Source organism: Varroa jacobsoni, unplaced genomic scaffold, assembly GCF_002532875.2.
Source record: "Varroa jacobsoni isolate VJ856 unplaced genomic scaffold, vjacob_1.0 contig01255, whole genome shotgun sequence".
NCBI lineage: Eukaryota > Metazoa > Arthropoda > Arachnida > Mesostigmata > Varroidae > Varroa > Varroa jacobsoni.
Genome location: NW_019214605.1, coordinates 7,516 through 22,061, shown reverse-complemented (window position 1 = coordinate 22,061; position 14,546 = coordinate 7,516). Strand labels below are relative to the sequence as shown.

The 14,546-nt window shown below is 38.8% G+C and overlaps 2 protein-coding genes across 3 annotated transcripts; one reads left to right on the top strand and one right to left on the bottom strand.

Moving 5' to 3' along the window:
- Positions 1–93: 93 nt before the first annotated feature.
- On the bottom strand, positions 94–10,774 carry LOC111271907 (ATP-dependent DNA/RNA helicase DHX36). Its single transcript, XM_022852948.2, has 20 exons — positions 10,627–10,774; positions 9,102–9,237; positions 8,708–8,847; positions 8,308–8,399; positions 7,952–8,028; positions 7,227–7,424; positions 6,749–6,898; positions 6,352–6,513; positions 5,960–6,139; positions 5,452–5,591; positions 5,000–5,092; positions 4,781–4,869; positions 4,482–4,562; positions 3,942–4,195; positions 3,736–3,796; positions 3,432–3,617; positions 1,953–2,117; positions 1,573–1,793; positions 1,070–1,358; positions 94–736 (listed from the first exon to the last, which is right to left on the bottom strand). The coding sequence occupies exons 1-20, from the start codon at positions 10,643–10,645 to the stop codon at positions 509–511; spliced, it is 2,961 nt and encodes a 986-aa protein (XP_022708683.1). The 5' UTR covers positions 10,646–10,774; the 3' UTR covers positions 94–508.
- Positions 10,775–11,056: 282 nt separating this feature from the next.
- Tctp (translationally controlled tumor protein) lies at positions 11,057–14,207 on the top strand. Of its 2 annotated transcripts, none has more exons than XM_022852947.2 (2): positions 11,057–11,206; positions 13,009–14,207. In XM_022852947.2, the coding sequence occupies exons 1-2, from the start codon at positions 11,179–11,181 to the stop codon at positions 13,509–13,511; spliced, it is 531 nt and encodes a 176-aa protein (XP_022708682.1). In that variant the 5' UTR covers positions 11,057–11,178; the 3' UTR covers positions 13,512–14,207. The 2 variants fall into 2 exon arrangements, with proteins under 2 accessions (XP_022708682.1, XP_086829218.1); XM_086973092.1 differs by lacking the exon at positions 11,057–11,206 and adding an exon at positions 12,088–12,211.
- Positions 14,208–14,546: the final 339 nt, after the last annotated feature.

Genomic DNA, 14,546 nt, shown 5'->3' with positions numbered 1-14,546 from the left:
TGCAAAAGTCTAAACCAGCTAGCATCGGCTTTGCAGCTTGCGACCGCTACGGTCTGTGAAACGGTTGCGAAGACAAACAGAATAAAAGCGATATTTTTTGTTGCATCAATTTAATTTATTATCTCAATTCGTTACAATTGTATCTATCCACAAATATTTATGTAAAGTGTACTCCAAATAATCCTTTCCTACAGTTAACATTTAATTGCAAAGAACTTTCTCATCTTTAAAATGAATCTTTTTGAATTGGTCGGGCGTAAACGTTTTTTTAATTTGCTGTTTTGTCAGTGTTAGCGAATTGTGTGCCACCCAACACCGTGTATCGATAGAATGGTCACATGGTATCCGTGTACAATTTAGCCCGCTTATATCTATTTGGTGTGAAAGCGAGTTCTGAACACCCGCGACTTACGCGGACGATACCGCGTACTTTGATAGCGGAGCGATCAGCTACAGACTTCAGATCGTCTGATAGCATCCTACGACTACCGATATCATTTTTGTCACCTTACGCATCGTCCTCATCATCATCAACATTAGCGCTGGTTCTATCGCCTGCACCTGGCACGACGCATTTTGTGATCATTTCAGCACTACGCGTATTCTCAAACAGGACCACGAGAGCATCCAATAGGTCGCGACAACGGGACATTTCGTCCCGGACAGGCCCGTCTGAGGACATTGATCCCGCAATAAGATAGGTCTCAAACGCAAAGTTAAAAGCAGCTCTTAGTCGCTGTGGAAGAAACGAATATGTATACACGTTAGTGTGATAGACTTTGTTCGCTATTTCCATGTAAATTTTCCTCATTCGTTACGCTCTCTGTAAAATGATTAACCTGTTAACCATACGTATTCAACTAAGTGCTTTGTAAGCGGAATGCTACGTTGAGCATCTCGGAATATTCTTTTTATTAGATGTATTGTAATATCTTGTAGTATCTTTAATGTAGGGTACCAAGATATTAAGACAACAATACTAATTGAATATTGTTATTAAAAGGAAAACCAACTGATTAATATATTGTATATGAAACGTAATTTTTCAACTTCAGATAATACAATGTACCCTAATGAAGTGGGCAAGGTCTGGTTCGCAGCTTAGTTCCAGCCACCCGTTAACTTTGAATGTTTCACGTTCAGAATTGTAGACACACTCTCCTGCTGAGGCAAACACCAGCAGCGGTAAATGGTCAACAGGTGTGACCTCATAAAGATTGACGCAACGTGATGTATCAGAATGCTGGGCTAGATAATGGGCGAATAATGCAGAAGGCAGTCCGTGTCGCTGTTTGCCAAGAACGCTTTTGGGATGGAACTGGGCTCTATGCGCCGTTTCTGTGGATAGAGAGTATAATCTGCAAAAATGATACAAAAAGCAAATTATCGCACTTTCAAAATAAAACAGCTAAGAGACGACAGCAGTTGCCATAGAGAAGAAGATGCAGTGATAATTTGTCATGAGCTGAATTATGATTGAATTTGATGCATGCAAAGACAACGCAGTGCACGCCACTGCCATTATGACATCATCCAAACAAGAGATATAGAAAGCGGTAATGCTCTAGGTACGTGTTATCTTTGCAGAGGGTTATCTGGTCTGGTCCGAGGCGGGGTATGTCCGATAATTTGAAATTGGCACGAGCTATTCCAGGATACAGGCCTCCGCATATAACTGCTCGCAGAGTGCCCTGTCCTACTTTGGTTTTGCCTGGACCTTTTGAACCCGCCGGAGGTAACACACCCAGCTGAGATAATTGATGTTGAAATTGTTCACGGCTTATAAAGATCATCTTGAAAATTGAAACAGCAAATAACAGAGTGATAAACGGTTAATAATTATTACTGTTTTAATATTTAAGATGGTATATTCGATAACAGTTTAACAGCATAAAAATATTAGCAAGAATCGACAAAATCTACTATCTGTCTACATACATATATGAAATTACCTTGAGTGTTTGTGAAGAGAGGAAATTCTCTCTGAGATAGTAATAGCTTTTTTGATGGCTATTCTGAACAGCATTTGCTAACATAACGTGATCCGAGAACTCGAGAGTTGCACCCGACATTTGAGCGAAATTTCGGCGAGATTTGTCCACTAGGTGCTCTTCACCCTAAAGCAGGTCACACAAATGACATCGTTAGCTTTATTAAATCCTTCTGTATATTACGACTCCGCAAGCTTGAGTTCTGTGGAACTTAGCTGAAATTATTGAAAAATGTTATTGTATTGGGTTTTTCCAGTTTTAAAGCCACATATCTCAGGTAATATGAGTTAGGTCAATGTTATTGGCATTTGAAAGCAGAATAGTATTAGGCAGTATGTGCTAACATCATTGGCACGCTTTTTCTCAGACTTGAGACAGAACGCCTGGAATATTAAAGTGCAAGAATTCGCTATATTTTACAATTTTGTTCGAATGAAAGCACAAATAATGTCCAAGTTCAGAAACAAAATTGTGTTCTTCAAGGCCAAGATAAGTTATCTGAAGAAATGGACTATCAGGAAAAAAAGATAAATCTATCGCTTTCGTTCTGGAACTTCTGATATGAACGATGCTCCTCGCAGTGCCGAGCAAATAAAAAAAAATTATTGTGAAAATTGATTAAGGCCGGTAGTGGCCATGACATTGCTAAGAAGCTGCGCGTCCAACACCAGCAAATCTTAATTTATTTGAATAGTTTATTTGAAGAACGCTAGCTACAAAATAAAGCTCGATGCTTGGGTGTCGCACGATTTGACGCAAACGAATATACCCTATTGTACCTCTATCTGCAAAGCTTTAGAGAAACGCGATGAAATCGAGCCATTATTGATTATGGGTGCTGAACAAAAAATCACACGTGACAAAATATAGCGATCGATAAGCTCCACAATCTATGGCAAAACCGGAACTGATGCCAAAGAAGGTAATACTACGTGTTTGCTAAAATTGGAAAGGAATCTGGTATTGAGCTGCTGTCGCCTAACAAAGCGATGTATTTGGTCCTCTACCGCCAACAATTGACAGTATTACAATAAACTATTGCAAAAAATCGATGGGGACTAATAACAAAAAAAGCGTTACACTATGATCACTAACGACTGAAAGGACTTATATAAAAATAAAATATAAATGTTAACTTATCCGGCTTATAGCCCGGACCTTGCGCCATCAGACTATCGTTTAGTTTAGTGAGAAAATGCAAAAATCAAAAACAAACAGAAGTTCTACAGTGATGGTATTATGGTGAAAAATGGCAGAAAACCTTCCATCCAAATAGCGCGTATTTAGTTCAAGAATATTATTTCGAAATTAAAAAAAAAAGCTTCAAGTTTGGCTTTAAAACTACTTCAATACTTTTCAAATTTTTTCAATTTTTTTCGATAACTGATACAGCCCAATAGGTGCCTCTACTTATTAATTGTTTATTTTAGAAAAACTAACCATAGGAGTGAAGAAAGGATCCTTGAAGTCGAGGCAAGCAGCCATTGACAACGCAGGCTGAAGACATTTATCGCCGAACAGACATGCTATCAATAGCAGTTTTGCCAGGCGCGGCTCAATCGATAGAGCGCATATACGTTTTCCAAGAACAGTTATCCGGCCTCCGTTGTCGGGTTCTAGCGCACCCTATTATATCCAGATAGACAAGTTGTGATGTTGTTACATGAGTAAAAATATAACCTCAATTTATATATATGGAAACCTAATTGTATCAATTTAAAAAAACCGTCATATCGACACTTACAATCTGTTCGAGGAAACGAACAGAATTCATCACAGCTTCGCGTTCTGGCGGTGTAATACACCTGAAAATACGATTGAAAAACAATAGGCAACAGGACAGATTGTTAGATACACATTCCATGTACATAGCAGGACACATTTACATATTTTTTGCTGGCATTTGTGTGCCCCAAATCAGGTCAACACCTGTGATACAATAAAACCTACTTTGGAAGAAAATCTTCTGGAGGGCCCAGCTGAAGTTCTTTAATGTATAATACGATGTTCTCGAGTCTCGTTCGGGCCATTTCGGGTTGTTGGAATTCGTCCATCGCCTCATAGTCCATTCGGGTGTAGAGTTTATAGCATTTGCCAGGCCGCACCCGACCTGCTCGACCCATTCGCTGTTTAGCATTTGCCTGAGATACCCATCGCTCGCCAAAACGAGATTGATTGTTTTTGTCCACCTCTATTGTCGTTAGCTGTGAAACGTAAGGTGTTTTTCTGTTAATGATATTTTATATCAACGAAGTCGATGGAATAATTATACCTGTTAATGTATTCATGAAGTTAATGTGAACTAGAGTGTGGCGCTAGAACTGCTATTTGGGATGATAAAGACTCAAAAAAAGCTCTACGAAGTTAGTGCCTTTAGGATACCTTACTTTATCCCAAAGTTTGTTGGTTTTTCTAACAAACAAAACATTATATTATATAGTTTTTTTTATTGTATAAGAATAACTGCATAAAATATAATATAGAACATACCTTTGTTTTTCCACAATCAACAACGTATACGACGTCGTCAATGGTGACACTGGCTTCGGCAATCATAGTCGATAGGATAATCTAAACATGAGAAACAAAGGATTGAGTAAGCTGGACCAATAATTTCCTAATTAGAAATTTTTTGAAGAATCCAAATATATATGTATATTTTGCTTGTTCATCAATACATTTTATGCAATAATAACAATAGCAAGTTTCGAGCATATAGTGCACAAAATCACTTAAGATTAAATAAAGGTTAGTTGGTTTAATTGAATAAGAGAAAACGGTTCAATCACCTTCCTGACACCTCGGGGAGGATGCAGAAAAACCTTTGCCTGTTCGGACGGCGGAAGCATTGAGTGTAGAGGTAGTATCAAGCTGTTTCCTGCATTCGTAACAATTATTATTATTATTATATAATAAAAATAAAAACAAACACCCTTTTTAAACTTATAAAACAGACAATTGACAAAACAGCATTAGTTAATTTATTGTGAATAAAAAATAAGATATACCTCTGTTAAGGTATGTAGTGTCAACATTCTTGAGAGCCACGCAAACATCGGAGATAACGTCCCACCCCGGCAAGAATACGAGGATAGCACTATCTATGATAACAGGAAAGACGACAAAAAATCTATATTAATTATTTCCGATTTAGCGGAGCGTTATCTGAGCAGGTAAACAGGTTCTTTTGAAGTTTGCCTATATAGGTGAAGTTTACTTTATAATATATATAATATAAACACATTTATGTGCGCACTGCGTGAGTGTATCTTTAAAATCTCTTTGTATCATGGCATCATAATATGTGTTACATTCTATGGATTATTCGTTTCTTCGTTATGAACCATAGGTGTCTTTTTTTCCAATCAACACGAAGCCAGATTAAATACCCATAATATCTCTTAAACAGCACGAGTGACCGCATCGAACTAGATATGTTACACCACTATCCGAATCTCACCTGCGGGATCTTCTCTAGTTGCATTCTCTTCATTTGCTTGCTTGCAAATCCATTTCACGGCAGCAACCACGAACTCGGGATCAATTAGAGTGGTCTTTAGAGATACATTGAGGATTGCAGAAACGATATCCCTTGAATAGCTAAATCAGGCAGAAGGTGTAAAGTCGTTAAATATGCTCGTCAAGATGAGTATAGCACCAAGCACTAAGTACATGGTTAAACTTCATTTGCTTTGACTTCATTTTATTAACCTAGAGAAGTGTGTAGCACATGAAACAAGCACTGTGCAGCATCTATTATACTCATTAAGAAAAAGCACAGATGTGTCGCTTTCATACATTCGTGCTCAACACGACTTAAAGCCTCTCAATAATCACGAGACTACCTATACGGTAGACTATACGCAAACCCAATGTGTCAATGTGTTTCAAGTGAAAATTGTCAATATGTCGCTGTTAAAAGGAAATCTTTAGATCTATATAATTCCGCAAGAAACGTGATATGTTACCCGTAATCCAAAAGCTGGTTACGCCTCTCTCTCTTTGCTTGCCAATTCTTTTCGGATTCAAATGAATTACCATACGGGCATCTGGGCTTAAGGTCTAAGACATAATCCTCAAGATAAATGTCTTCAACAGGATATAAACGGCCCGATATACCCAAATGTACGCAAGCGGGACCAAAATATCTGTAATATATCATGCATGAATGATAAATTTAAGTTAGAAGACGCCCATTATGATGACGTTCATATTGTATCACACGCATTTGCATTCTCATTATCTAGATAATTTCTGGTTCTACCATTTAATATTCGGCGAAACCAGACGATTCCTCTAAAAACTTAAAAAAGGAAAACATCCATTAATTACAAAATAGTAAGAATAAAGGTTCACTTACTCAACAAATGTGTTACTGTCCAGAGTTGCTGACATGCAGATAAGACGAAAATCGGGTCGGTTTGGAAGAATTTTCTCCTTGATGATGGTTAAAAGGAGATCCGAGTGCAAGCTTCGTTCGTGAACTTCATCGACAATAAGGTGACTTACATATGACAACATCCTGCGCAAATACGACCAAAAAAAACGATAATTCGTATTCAATGACCGACTTATTTTACCCAGGAGCTTTTCCATAACAACGAAAAAATAATGATAGATTTCTTTCTATAGTCAAAACTTTTACTTCGTAAGGTTTCTTTTCAATTAGATGAAGTACCACAATTTTTGAGTGTAGCAGTTGTTAAACAATTTCTAGAAAAAGTTATCACAAAGCTGAGTGTAATCGGTGAACATACGGGTCGCTCTGCAGGTACTGAAAAACGATTCCAGTTGTGCAGTAAAGGATCACAGGCTGATCCGGGGTTACGGGTGCTGCTCGATTTTCAAAACGGATTTGGTAACCCACGCTGTGACCACCAACAACTTCACCCCGCTCTTTTGCCACTCTGCACATCGTAAAAAACAAAAAACACACAATTAATGAACATCTTGAAAATGAACAGGTGCATATAAGGAATGAAACAGATAGTATCTTGTACTTTTTTGTTCGTACAAATTGCATTTATACAAAGCATTAATACTTTATTAACGTCTACTAATACTTCCGCTATCAACATAACATGCAAAAGTTGACTTTGATACAATACATTGGTCATATATTCGGCACCGTATAATTGGAATCATGTATGGACTTTTTTAAAGAAAATTTTTTTTTCAATAATATGTGTAATGTATATTTTATACACTGCTGCCGAACACATTCTTCGATCGTACCTTTCGGCAACAGAGATAGCAGATATTCTCCTGGGTTGTGTGCACACAACAAAAGTCCGCTGTATGCCTTTCGTGCCCTCCGTGTGGAGATTTTGTCGTTGTTTTTGTGCAGACTGCTCTTCACACTGCTCGATAATATACTGAGGTACCTGTGTCGATTTTCCGCTGCCAGTTTCTCCGGAAATCACACACACTTGGCTAAGCATTGCATCAGCAGTATGCACGAGGGTAAGCGAATTATTAAGCGTTATTTGTGAAAAATTAGAAAAGTCTTCTGTCTTCACGCTCTTTTGTGAACTCACATTCATTCATGGGAAACATACTTGTATCCGATATGAGTCACGCATAAATGCAATTTTTTACTGCTCCTAGACGATAGAATAATCGTTTCTATGGTGGAGAAATAAAGTTATAAGCAAAATTACATATCTGTCTTCAGCTTAAAAATGTTTCGTAAAATAACATGGGAAAAACTTATTTACTATATCAGACCATAAGCTTAAAGCTTTGCGCGAGCTCAAGTCTTGCCATTGGAGTGACAGTGCGTTTACATAATCTTCGTGGCTTGATTTTTTTATATTTAGCTATGGAACTTAGTGTGAAAAATCATATTATTAGGTGTTAACCTTGCTTAGAGTACAATGTAGAACCATTTTCACGACAGTACATGGAACAACATCTTATGAAACTTCTTCTCGAACCTTTTCGTGAACTACTATACTCACTTCTCATTAATAGCACGCAATATATCATGACGTCTGCTAAACACGGGTAGTGTTCGTCGGACATCTCCCAAGGCGCACTGTAGCAGCAAAAAATATTTTAATGGCCATTTGTATTACTTTGGTTAAGAACTAGGACTGTAACGTAACTTTTTATGCTACAGAGTCAACATAAAACTTGCAGCCGTTAATCAAATACGGCAAAACTATCCGATACATTTTTAGATAAGTAAAACGATTATTATGCAGATCGTAACTACTTGATTAAACCGAAATACACAAATCATATCTTTTAAAATCGCCAACATAGCTATTGTAAGTCGATCCGTGAGTCTAAGATTGAAAAATCGACTACTTACATTTGCCCTTTTCGGCTCTTTGACCCTTGGCGCTAGGGCATTTACTTCTCCTAACTTATTTCCATCACATGCCGACACAATCCGTTTGTGGCCTGCGGGAGATGCAATAACTGTTAGGTTAGATACGCCACGGAAAACCGATCATTTTTAACGATGCACGTAGATAAAAAAACTGAGTAAATTTATTTTGCAACAGCTTCGCATAACAACCCTCCATGCCATCCTGGGTTGTCCTAATTGAATTACGCTAAGAAGTATGTGAGCTACTGTTGAACAATATAGATTTTTAACAACACTAGTAACTGAAGACTTCCACTGTATGAATTTATATTCTTTACCGAAACCGGACATACAATTATCATGAAACGTAGTAACTATCAAGCATAAAAAGCTATTATACCATCACTCCAGTTCGAGTTATTCCTACGTATTAAGACTTCTTCCACGCGTACTAGCGCGTTTTCAGTTTTCCGTTGTAGTGCTGATTCCAGATGAACTCGTGGAATAAGCTGATACTCATTATTGGCTTTCCAACGCTCTCTGAAAAGATAGCCAGATCAAAAAGAGTGAAAAAGCAAAACTGTCATACCTACACACAAAGTTAAGCACACAAAGTTAATATGTTACGTACATTAATTCTATATAAGTTATTAGCTGCGCGTTCGCGAGAAGCTTTGTACCGTCTTCATTAATGCTTAATAATGTTACCTTTTCTGTAAGCATTTCAGTTAGCTTAATTGCAATCATCCAATATGTGAAATTTTTGCTGATTATTAACGTAAAAAGCGCCATACCTGTTCCTTCTAGCAAACCATAAGCCAATTTCTCGGCCTCGAAGTCCCGGCGGTGGCATATTACTGTTTCCGCCCCCTTCAATGCGCTCACGCGCGTCTGAAGACCGGCCACCCGTATCATAGGCATTTCTGCCCCCTGTAACGATGCTTGAAACTGGTTAGTACAGGTTCCTGGTATTTTTATCCGCTGTTTGAAACTGAATTAATCAGCTGCAGCAATTTAGATGCCGCAGGTGCTGCGTTATCTTTAAAACGTTCCAACGTCATGGCAAAAAAATCTGTAACTTTAGCTTGTTGTTTTAGCTGAATATCTATTATCAAGATGGCCGTACATACGTTTTATTATTTTCTTAATTAATATTATTAATATTACTTGTAATAATTCATTACAAAGTTATAATTTTTTCCTTATTAATTCTGAACTTCGGTAAATTGGCATCTCTTTTAAGTGGTTCTGTGCTATGACCCAACAATATATTTAATAAGTCTATTGAGTTGTATCCTTGGCGTAACGGAGCGTCTAAGACCTATTTTGGAGGCAAAAGGCTTCAATGACCTATCAATGTGCCAAAATAGCGCTTCCACACCTCCAAAACATGACTGTCTGGTTCCATATTGCTATTGATCAATGATGTTAATATTGCTTGCTCAGAAGTAACCGTTTCATGCCTGTAAGATTTATGTAAAATAACCAAAAAGTAATACTTATGCTGTACATCTTTTTGCTGAATTGAAAGGCAGATCACATTTGTTCCTCTGAACAAACTTGGTACATATGAACCACTTACATTGACTCCACCTAATGTTTTTGTGGTGTTTTAATTAGATTGTGTTAGCATAAACAATAGAGTACATTTCTTTTTCATAATTAGTAGAGTCCGTTCGCTAAAAATATAAATAAAAAAGTACCATTTGATAAAAAAACGCCAAAGAAATATCGAAATAGTAACTGCAACAGCAAAGTTATTGTGACAATAATTACTCAAAACCCACTCTGTCGAGTAGAAGATGAAGCATTTTTACAATGAATTCAATTTCTTGTTGAAACCTTTTCGTTATTCATGGCATATCGCTTACAAATGCGAATGTCACAATATGCACAATTATATTTTTAAGCGAGTGCCTGTGTTGTTTAAATGAATTCAGCTGTATACGGCAAATGTGTTGTCTCAGAAGTATCAGAAGCGGCGGTTCTCTGATGCGGCGTTCGGGAGTTGCAGCTGCATACAGAGACATAAGCCAATCTCTTTCAAATGTATTTGAGCCAAAAAACGACCAATGAAAGCAAACGCCTAGACGCCACTCAATATAGCAAAATTCTACGGTTGCCATTGTATTCCTTTTTTGTTACCATATTGGCATTTACCGATTACATCTCCATTTTCCAATGGTCTTTTCAAGCTCTGTGTCAAATTTTATATGAGGCAGAATGCAGCTAATATGAAGGAGCCACACTGCCTTAGTTGCAATATCTTACTTTAGACCAACCACAAAAAGCGTAATATCTAAGTTTATATAAACTCACCTTTTTCGCGATAACTCATATGTAGGCCGAAACTCGCCTTTCTAAAAGTGGGAAGCTTAGGTCTAAGAATATTTAATAAGCTTGCCGATTTCTGTTACTAGCCACAATCACCTGTCAATTTCGAACGCTTCTGCGAAACCTTAGTGATCCTAGCAAACCGATGTTGAGAGAGGGCAGCGTAATGTAGCTGCAGGCTGCCATGGAAGCCCGGGCATACAGCTAGCCATGCAAGTGATTTCAACAAAAATCTCTTTACTAGAACTTGTTAAATTACCGACTGCAATTTTCCCGGAGATATCTGTATGTTGTGCTTTAAGACGATATAAAACATCAGATTGTATAGTTCCGTAAAACACCTATATGTTTATAACAATTAGAATTTGGCGGGCTTAGCGCCCCTCTCCAATCGTCATCTGCTCGGCACCGGGCATCCAGCTCAGCTCCCACTTGAACTTAGACTGCCCTTTTGCGGCTGTCAGCTGTTCGGATACGTCTGGCTCACAGAGTCTGCCCGCTTAAATCCAGACAAATCGCACCAAAACCCTGGTCAAGATGCTGATCTACAAGGACATCGTCTCTGGTAAGTGTCCCTTAAGCGATTTACAGGAGTGACACAGTGAAATATGTGCGAAAGCGTGACTTTTTAACAATGTGAACACTTCGCCATTGTGAGCATCCCTTCGAGCAACGACCTAGTGTCACTCAACGGATGTGACCCGCATGTTTGTTGCACGTGTACCACTGGATTTTACCTGTACTAATAGTAACACGATTTCACTATCAAACTTAACCTGCTGCGTGTTAGGTAATAGGCCTGGTGAGATTACGTCGATGGGAGCCTATTTCGAACGCGGGCAAGACATGTCCGCCAAGTCCATGCCATCTTTATTGGCAGTCTTCATCATTTTTTCTGCAATTTCCGATTTTACTTTAGCACGGAAAAGGCAGTTCGTCATCGAAAAGACGAGCTGAGTCGTCTTGGCGGCCGCTGTAACGTCAAACGTTGTGTCGATGTGATGGTGGAGCGGTCAGCGTAGTTCGTCATAGCCGCATGACGCACGTTGTCTCGGATTTAAGGTGTACTTTGTGTTCAGAGTTCATTACTTCTGTGACGCTGCGAATATTGAGGATGGCTGAGCTGCCAACAGTGACGCATCGCCATTTATACATGTACTGCAGTAGAGACCGGCGAGGAAAGTTAAACAGCACTCAGGTTTCTTAGATCAAGACAAGACAACACGAACTTCGAGGTCTGAGGCGTAGACGAAACTCTGATCTGTGTGTGCTCGATATAATAATTCATTCGAACCAAGGTCGGTTCGATTTAATGCATCATCGAAAGTTAAACAGAGAACTTGCTGAAAATTATCAGCAATAGATTTATAAAGACACGCATGACTGGACCGCCATCAATAAAACTTATGAGTAATTATATTGATAATCCTACTAGTGTGAGATTCCGCGATAACGTTTTCTGTATAAGCGGTTAACATCGGTACAAAGTGCAGGAAATGTTTTCTAGTATGTACTGATATCGTGTACTGCTAGTACACGATAGCTCAATACAAGTCAGTTGTTCACTAAGGTAAACTTAATTTGTTTTCTCTGCTAATTTGTTTCGTCTACTGAATAGATACAAGTCCAATAATTTGCGTGTATTGGATGTCTATAAGACTCGTTTATTACGGATTATTCATTTCCCTATTATTGTCGCTGTTCCAATTTGCACATTTTGATCCGTAAACTGTGAAGGCAACACAATAGCTCTTACGTAGCTATTACGAATCCGTTCCCTAGACTCGCTGTGTCGGAATGACAAAAACGCTGGAAGTGCGTTTGTTGGCGATTCATATTTAGGAACTGGAAAGAGAACGTCGGTCAATGAAGGTACAATAGGCAGGTAGACGAACTTATACGGCATTAAGTACAATGGCATTTCCAGCGATTTTGTTGTCATCTTAAGTGAAAATGATTCAAGAATCGCATTAATTGGTCGATTGTCACTGTGATACTAGCATAGGGGTAGTTATGACTAGCAGTAGTAGATTATTCAAATACATGTTTTCTTGCCAAATTCGAAACAATATCTGAATTACGTCGTTTTTACAATGTGCAGTCTGTGGTCTTTTCACTAATTAAATGTTTCCTATTGAATTAATTAATAGCTTACAGGTTGTTGCTTTTTTGAAATATGTGTTTACAAATTTTAATTGATTCTAATTTTGTTTGACTGATAACATGATGAGAGCCTGCACGTGTTTAGGGACTCGTGACTCTCGGTGAATACTTTGTCTATCGATCGATCAGAACAAATTCCGTTATGACGTCAGTAAACGTAAATCTTGCTCCTCTTTTGTCTGTCTTTCTTCGGTATTTTAACAGGTGACGAGATGTTCACTGATACCGTCAGGGTGACTCTTGTTGAGAACTGTGTTTACGAGGTCACCTGCAAGCACGTCGTTCGTAAGGAGGGGGAGATTGTCCTTGCCGGATCCAATCCCTCCGCTGAGGGCGAAGGTGCTGATGAAGGTACAGATGAGCATACCGAAGCCGGCCTTGATGTTGTGCTCAACCAGCGGTTGCAGGAGACCTCGTTCGACAAGAACGGTTACAAAATGTACCTCAAGACCTACACAAAAGCCCTCCAGGACAAGTGGAATAAGCTTGAGTACTCCGAGGCGAAGATCGCCGAGCTTAAGACGCAGTGCCTGGCCGGCGCCAAGTACATCATCAGCAAAATCGACAAGGATTGCCAGTATTTTCTCGGCGAGTCTATGAACCCTGACGGCTGCGTAGCGGTACTCACCTATCGTGACGGTGCCGACGGGAACGAGGAGGCCATTATGATGTTTCTCAAGGCTGGCGTCGAGGAGGAGAAGTGCTAGGTTTACTTAAACACAAGCACGGTTGGCCTGGGCCTAGGCCTCGCAGCCGGCCCAGCACAAATTGTTTTTCTACCTTCTTTTTTGACCTCTATCTTCTTTAACATTTTCAAGTTAGGAATTTAAATTGCAACAACAACAAAAACGACAAGTAACACACTAACGGGAACAGAAAGAGCAACAACGATAATTACCATCAACAAAGTAGTAGCAAATCATCGGGACCTAGTGGTGTCGCTGACGATTTTGCTGATTTTGTTTTTGAGGCGAAATGTGGCTGTTGCTTATCCATAATTACTACGATCATGATGATGATGGTGATGATGCTATTGATAATGATAATGACGATAAGTGAAAAAAACGGATATCTAACTTATTCTCTCGTCGAGTCCAAAGGGTGGGTTGAAGGTTTAACAATTTTCGACCAAACCACGAACGATGATAGACCGTTAGTTACACCGATATAATACAAGCATGTTTATATACACTCACTGTACGGGCATGCATTTTTCACAGCGATGTGGGCTCTGCGTTCTCGTAAGTATAGCGAACATAAAGCCATGCGCAGGAAATTGCAAACAAATAACTGTTGATTCGGTCAAACCAAGAAGGCAGTCTTCATGTAAGACATAAAAGACATGTGTTTGGATTTAATAAATAAGCGGGCGTCGTCTACGAGACACCTTAATGAAGGAATAATTTGTGCGTGGTTTTACTCGATTATTTTCATATGTTCGTTTTTTGTATCAACTGCTTACAAAGAAATCTCTGTAGGCTGTAATAGTCGTGGTTACGGATTTATTACTAGGCGATAGTCACTAAGATCTACCAGGTTTATTACACTTGACCCAAACTTTTCGACTTTTGTACATGAACACAAAATGAAGCGGTGTAAGACAATCATTCCAAGTTTTGATAATGACGAGACGAATGTGTTCTTGGAGTCACAAGCCTTTACTAACTATACATCCGAAAATTCTGTTTTTCACGCCCGTAGTGCCAGAGATAAATTTCGTTATCCTTATTGCATCAGCCGAG

Bases quoted from the DNA above. Each gene is read 5' to 3' on its own strand.
- LOC111271907 (XM_022852948.2), bottom strand. The intron at 8,848-9,101 runs GTATGGCGCTTT...CTATCTTTTCAG, and splicing joins TGGTTTGCTAGAAGGAACAG to AGAGCGTTGGAAAGCCAATA. The intron at 5,592-5,959 runs GTAACATATCAC...TGCCTGATTTAG, and splicing joins AACCAGCTTTTGGATTACGG to CTATTCAAGGGATATCGTTT.
- Tctp (XM_022852947.2), top strand. From the start codon at position 11,179: ATGCTGATCTACAAGGACATCGTCTCTG. The intron at 11,207-13,008 runs GTAAGTGTCCCT...GTATTTTAACAG, and splicing joins CTACAAGGACATCGTCTCTG to GTGACGAGATGTTCACTGAT.